Source organism: Crassostrea angulata, chromosome 2, assembly GCF_025612915.1.
Source record: "Crassostrea angulata isolate pt1a10 chromosome 2, ASM2561291v2, whole genome shotgun sequence".
NCBI lineage: Eukaryota > Metazoa > Mollusca > Bivalvia > Ostreida > Ostreidae > Magallana > Magallana angulata.
The window spans coordinates 38405500-38412993 of NC_069112.1; the positions used below are offsets into that span (position 1 = coordinate 38405500).

Here is a 7494-nt window from a genome sequence, read left to right on the forward strand (position 1 = left end):
AAGAAATAAAAAAAAAAATTTGAAAAAAAAATATAGAAAAAGGGGGGGGGTAGTGCACGGTCCAGTCCACAAGCACCTGTGACCCCGCAGCATACATTCTTTTGAATTGGATGTATATTATCTAAGAAAAGTGCGCGACAAAACACAAATAGTAAACATTTTTAATTTTCTTTAATTTTATTTCAAATATGGCGATAATTGAGCACGGATGTTTAAGGGTAATGGGCCACCATACATGACAAAGGGCATGCCCAAAATTCAAAACATCAAGTAACATCATTCATGAGTTAGTCACTCATTTTTTTTTTGAAGAAACCCTATAATTCCATCTTCTTTTTCCTATTTTCACTTTTTTCTATTCTTATTCTTTCTTTCTCGTCTATGTCAGATTGATCTATTTTTTCTGTTAAATGCGCCTTTGTAATATTCTTCAGATCTTCTCCAAGGTCTTTTTGTTTTTTGGAAATTTGCGATAGGTTTTGGCTTGTTTCTTTTCAATTTAATTACAGACTGTTTACGTGACATTTCCTAAGCATAATTGCGCCACATTGCTTTCAGAGGCGGTGAATATCTGGGGCCAATTTCTCGCCTCTTATTCCCTTCAGCTTGTTGGGTGATAGGAGGCTACTCTCCTTACAATGTTTTATTGGCCTCTGATTTCATATAAATATAGATATTAGTTATTGATATGGAATATTTATCGTGCAAGATACACAGAATAAGAGAAACAAAGGTTTAACCGGACTACTGCAAACATGGTTATTTCCGCTGTGGTATTTTCGTCCTTTTACTCTTGCAAATTGTTCCGTCCAATCTTGAATTCGCCTAGACATAAATGTATTTTATAGAGCTAGTTTACGACATCGTAATTCGCCCGGTCTTAAATTCGCCCGTTGACCACGAAGGCGAAAGGGGCGAAATCATAACGTTGGTGAATATTTCCCTGTATATAGTACTACATCCTGAATTTTATGCACATAGGTCTAGTCCCTATCGTCAAAGAATATTTATCATGTACTCATGAATCTACAATGTATGTAGAAAATAAATTATATTTTAGGCAAAGGATTAATTAACTGCCATAGGTAAAAGACAAAAGTTAAAAACTTAAGGCAGTGCAAGCTCCAAAGAGTATGAAATACGTCTATTGGGAGGTACAAAAATGTAAATTTATTTTATTTGCCCCCTTCCCAATTCATCCAGATGGTTTGGTTTTTTTGTGTTTGTATTTGCACTTTTGTCATCTTATGTTTCAATACTTGAAGTGTTTTATTTTATATTTTCATCTTCCGGTTTTGAACCAGTTGGGTTTTTTGTCGATTGTTTACCAGGAATGACCCAAGTTCCCTTGGGATCAAAGACATGATGTTACAACACGAACAGAAGGAGAACAACTCAATGTTTTGAAGTGTACGAAATGATGAGTTTGTTGGGAAGACAAGATAGATCAAGTGTGACGGGGAGGATGAGAAAAATAATTGTGATTACTGGTATCTGCCATTGTATTCTGCCTAGATGGACAGTAGATTTACAATAAAGAAATTATTCATGTTACTGTTGGTTTTTTTGTGCTTTTTCTTTATTAATTGATTTTAAATATTGTACGCGTGTGTCTTTAATTTATGGAATATTAATTGAAAATTGTCATTTATGAAACAGTATGATAAAATACATAATTCGTTAGTGTATTGTTTACTTTAGTTATTCTCTCCACATTCCGGCCTGCCTTAATCCACCCTTTGACATCTACATGTATTAGACCCGAAGGAAGCAACCTTTTAAAATTCTTGTTTTTACTTAAATTTCCAGCACATAATCTCCACCCTCTCTTTTGCATTGTTGCCAAAATAAACTGTAGGACTCATTGTTTTTAGAAAATTCAACAAAAATGGTGGAAATTTTGTCAGCAATACTGAATCCCTGAAAAGCGTCTCCATGCAAATAGTCATGTTCAGTCCATAAATACCCGCTCTAAAAACATGAAGCGACAAACAGTTCGTAAAAACTTTTGAAGAGATCAATATATATAGTCCACTACAAAGCCCTCTTAAATTGTCAAAAATTATTATGTCAAAAATTATTATGTCGTACTTAAATACATATGAAATTTTGTTGGTAAGTCATTTTTTAAATCGCAATTTCTCAGGCCTTTCCGGCAAGCTCGGAAAAACACCTCGAATGTATTACCTAGGCGTCCATGACAACCCCCCTTTTTATAAAACTTGATGTAAATACAACACATTTTACAATCTGTTGAGTTGTGAGGTATACTTCATTAAAGTAAACAATTTACACTAAAATATAACAAAGAAGCGACACACAAGACTGTCTAACCGATACTTATTTTAATGGGAAGCGACTCCATTTTGTATAAAATTCTAACATCCGGTGATGTTAATACATTCGAGGTGTTTTTCCGAGCTTGCCGGAAAGGCCCGAGAAGTTGCGATTGTTTAAATCGTTAATATTTTTGTTAATTCATACTTAAAATCGTTCGGATTTTGTCAAGTCGGGCCAAGAATAATTCGATTATTTTTTGTATTTTTTTGTACTTAAGATAATTTTGTTACGAGTTTAATAAAAACTCTGCTTCTTTGAGGTACTTTTAACCTAAGTTGCGGTTTTACTTGATGTTTTAAAGACAAAATGATAAAAATCATGGTGGCCATCTTCAGACACACAAGTCATGATGAAATATTTTACAAATCACTGCCTTTGCATTGTTCAGACACCCGTTCAAAACACAGATGCAGTGTTTGTGATAAGATTGATAATGGAATTTTTACAACAATGTCACAACTGTGTAGATGTTTTGTACCGTTGAATGTGGTTTCAGGGAGTCCAATTGGATTGGTCTTTATGACGAATGCTATGTGTCGACAACATTTGTCTTGTCCATAGCATAACGCTTCTATTCACAGACTGTAAACTGAGGTTAAGATTGGTCCCCTCTGGTAAAGCCTTGTGTTGACGATGAGACCTGAGAAGTGAAATGGAAGGATAATTTTAAACTTTCTCCGAAATCTCTACCGAGTTTGTTCAGATACATTATAATATAAAATGATCACTAATATTTAAAAAATTCCTTCACTGAGTATATGAGCTTGAGTGAAATAAACTAACAATGTTCAATTCTTTTTCAATCATATCGTAATGTGCACAACTTTTTTTTTGCCCTTTTACACTTGCAAACTGTTTAATCCTCTATTCGCAAAAAAAATATAAATATTTTTTTTTTCTTATTAACACACTTATTTAAAAAATTGTTTTGAATTCGCCCAGTGTTCTATGTTCATTCTCCCCATTATAGGGACCATTTACTTGAAACTGTATTTCATGATAAAACTTACATTTTGATTATGTCGGCAATTCCATACAAGACGGAAGCGGTAGTTAATGCAATGATGACTGCAAGTGGGATCCAGCCTGTTAAAATGCATGGGACTCACATTGAAAACAAAGACTGAACTGCTTGAAATGATATTTGATTTGACTACCTTAATATTGCTAAAATATTCGGCAAATTTTCATTTTATTTTTTCACTTTTTTTCTTCACTCAATATCATTCACAATTTTATCATAAACAAGATTAAACTGTTGTGTGCATATATTGGACGAATATGATATTATTAACTATACTTTAAAATCTGATCGGATGAGAAATATTTTATAAGATAATGCGTACAAATTAAATCTCTTTCAAATTACAATATCTATTCTGTTGTTGCAACTATCACTTAAAACGGCTCAATTAATAATTTTCTCACAACAAATTTTATTATCCATTACGGCTCAAATTCTCTGAAAATTCCTTTTCATCATATCTTAGGCACTAAGTACATATAAAGGAAGAAAATTCTCTAATTTTGTGAATTAGCTTACAAAATTAAAGTGGATAAAATGCAGTTTATCATTTTTAAGATGAAATCGTAAATGTAATCCCAAATAGAAAGAAAACAATTTAGTAATTCGGCGCATGATCCCTTGTCCAAGTCCAACAATCTAACCGTTGTGCCAACAAAACCATTCTTCAGATGTTTAATAGCCAAAGACTCGGTTATTTTCAATTGTTTTTAAAACGAAATACAAATTCTGCATTTATTTTAGGGTATCAACCCGAACAGGTGAATAATAACGAAATTTAACACCTTTATAACGAATTTTTTTTACAGTTTGAAAAAGTTTGCACTACCAGTTAACAAAATAGTTTGAATGAATTTATTTTCGTTTAATTGTTTTAATTCACGATCCGGTTATTAAAGTTACAAAGTAATGAATTTTTATTTTAAGCCTAAATTAGCAAAAACTAAAGTCTGGTGAAAGAAAATATGTATATAGTGAATTCGCTAAAAATATTATTACGAATTCGATATACGATATAACGAAGTAACTCCATTAGTCCCTTGGACTTCCCTATAACCGATTTTTACTGTACCTTCTAGACTACTATAACATTTTCATCATAACATACCTTTTATGCAGTTTGCACCATATACATGCTTTCCATCATTCATTTTTGATAAATGATCATCTAAAATAAACAAAAATATATAAACTACTTATTAAAAGGCAAAAAGATAACACGCATCTTTAGCTACGAGACGATTTTACAATATCGTGCAGTTATATTTCTCTTCTAATGCTTTTAACAAAGGTTTTTATAAAACAGTTCATTTTGTAGTAAAGGAACGACTTGGAGTAGCCCTGTAAAATGTGCAGGATTAGACATCAAACCAGAATGAAAAAAGGTTTGAGGAGAAACTAAAACAGGAGGCTCTTAGGTCACATCGCTTACCTGAACAACATTTTCTTGTATCATTCTTTATTAGTTTTTAAACATTTTCCCTATTTATCATCATTTGAGGATGCTTGCAAAGTATTATAACAAATTGTAGCTCTTGATAAAAAAAATTCTAAATACTTTTCCTTTATATATTAAACTTTGAACCCCTCTTTTGGGTCCTAGTATTGGCCCGAGGTAACGATTTTAACAATTTCATGGTTATAGTAATTTCATAAATTGTAACATTGTGGTTCTGAGAATGAGATTTTCAAACAATTTCCTTTTATATCTTCATCACATGCATTTTCGTGCATTTACAATAATTGTTGATCCTTTTAAATAAAAAAAAAATGATATATTTTACATAATATTTAATGTGTTCTCCTATGACGTTGTGTGTATTTGTCTTTATGGAATACACATATTTTTAATCTCATGTGTATTCAGTAATCATTGCAACATGCGCTTAATCAATTATGCGCGGTGCAAGCATCTTTATAAGAAGTGCAAACTTCGTAATGATGATAATGACGATCACTTCATATTATCCTTGCCATCCGAAAAATGGCCAACGTTAAACGAAACTTAAAAAAACATATGTCTATCTAATCAATTAAGGAGTTTTGGAAAAGCAAACGTAAACAATGTCAAAATTAGCAAAATTTAAAGCGATGTGGATCTATCGAAACTTGAAATCGCCACGATTGAATTCGCTTCAGGGAAGAATTCAGACAGAATAAGAGTTTGGTAAGAAATACTTGGAGTTCTCCTTCTCATTTTATCAGTTTGTATGAGAAAAAAAAATATGAGAACTTCAAAAAGTGGAATGAGTTGTTTCTCTTTGCCGGTTCAACAACAAAATCGAAAGAAAGGGGGGAATACATTCCGATTATTCCCCGTTTTGTTCTACCAAATATTTGGGCGTCATTTGAAATATCTTTATATAGAAGCTATTTCCCTTAATTACCAGGCAGGACATTCTCCAAAGACAACGGCCAAGGGACATACCTTTTGTAAAGTGTGATTTCGCATTTGGATGGTTTGTGCATGCATATTTTTATGTAAGTTTATGCATTTTCAATGTAAACGCGAGACGAAGGACGAAAACAGATCGGATTAGGTTACCGGGGAGACTCAGATGTGCTAAAATCTTAAAATTAAGTCGCTGCGTCGTGCTTTTTTTTTTAATTTGTTATGTACCTTAGTGAAATGAATTTATTTGGGGTTTTTTCCTATTATTATTTATTTTCTTGACCAAAAGCGAATGTTCAGGTTTTCAATGTGCAAAGTTGCTAAGTTCGGGTAAAGTTTAAATTTCGATCGATATGCCTTCCAATTTTTGAAACTTTTATCGATTGAAAAAAGCAATAGATCCTTTATTAAAAGTATATTTGGATTTTTAGATTTCTTGTAATGTTTTATCTTCACATGTAAATATGTGTTTAAAATGTGATATATTGTATATAAATTGTGTTTGCGTTACAAAAATATATATATATATGGAATAACGTTTTGACATTGACTAGTTGATTATCAATACCAAGTTCAATGTTCCACTGAATAATACGGGTTGTGGGGGTTAAACGGAAATATATATATATATATATATATATATATATATATATATATATATATATATATATATATATATATATATATATATATGCATATGCTTAACTTTTTAGAGGTTAAGTCTTTGATTATATTAACACTACCTTTTGATGGGAAATAGACTTTGGTTTCTAAACAGCAAGGTTTGCATTATAAACAGAAAGGTTTTTACAGATAATCGAATGCATGTTTAAATGTCATATGAAACGACTCTCGCTAAAATCAAATAAATGTGAAAGAATGTGTTAATAAAGTAGATTTTTTAACAACTACCATCAATAATAATTTATAAAAAAGTAAAGAAAAAAATTATGATGATTGAGAGACAAGAATTTGCAACTGAACATTTACACGTTGTGAAACCATTGCGTATTTCATTGAACATTACCTGGTATCTCGCTGCTTGCACAGGTAAAAATTGTACATGAAACTGCTCTGGGAATTTGTTGATCATTGATTTGGTCTTCATGAAGTGGCTTACTGATGGGGACAGCCTCGTCAGCGATATTTTCTCTGTCAACGGCAGAAATCTCCCTCTTCATGGTTTTTTCCCTTGTGGTTACTCAACACGATGACAGGCCGGTCATCGTACTGGCGTCCTTAACCCTCTTCTATGATTTCAAATCGTGGCATTGCAATGTAATTAAAAGAGTAAACAGTGGGTTCTTTGGAATCTGAAAAAAACGAGGCGGGGCGTTGAAGGAATAAAGTGTGTTTAAGTGATGACAGACGTCATGAAGGGATTTTGGTATAATTTTCAAAATACTTGACATTCCTAAGTAAAGTTGTTTCTCATTGATTTACAAAGTTTACATTGCAAACTACTTGTGTCAGAAATTTTGACTCAAATTAAAAACAAGTCTTGGCGGTTTCTTTTCACATTCAATTTAGCATTTTTCAAGACTTTTTCAGTAAGCCATCGGACGTGCAACTAGGCATTTAGGCTTCATATTGAATCATTATGCCCTTTGCATATTTCTATTTCAGAATTATCATTATAAATTGAATAATATTTTTCAGGTTTTAATTTTATCTTGTTTCAAGCTTATTTTTTTTAAACTGTTTTGTTTGGTTACTCTTTATAGCCGGTTAGGTCATA

General features: G+C 32.0%; 1 protein-coding gene across 1 annotated transcript; it reads right to left on the minus strand.

Moving 5' to 3' along the window:
* Positions 1-2300: 2300 nt before the first annotated feature.
* Positions 2301-7143, minus strand: LOC128170644 (uncharacterized). Its single transcript, XM_052836418.1, has 4 exons — positions 6784-7143; positions 4473-4532; positions 3351-3426; positions 2301-2980 (listed from the first exon to the last, which is right to left on the minus strand). Exons 1-4 carry the CDS (start codon positions 6935-6937, stop codon positions 2833-2835), a joined length of 438 nt encoding a protein of 145 aa, XP_052692378.1. The 5' UTR covers positions 6938-7143; the 3' UTR covers positions 2301-2832.
* Between the last annotated feature and the right edge of the window lie 351 nt (positions 7144-7494).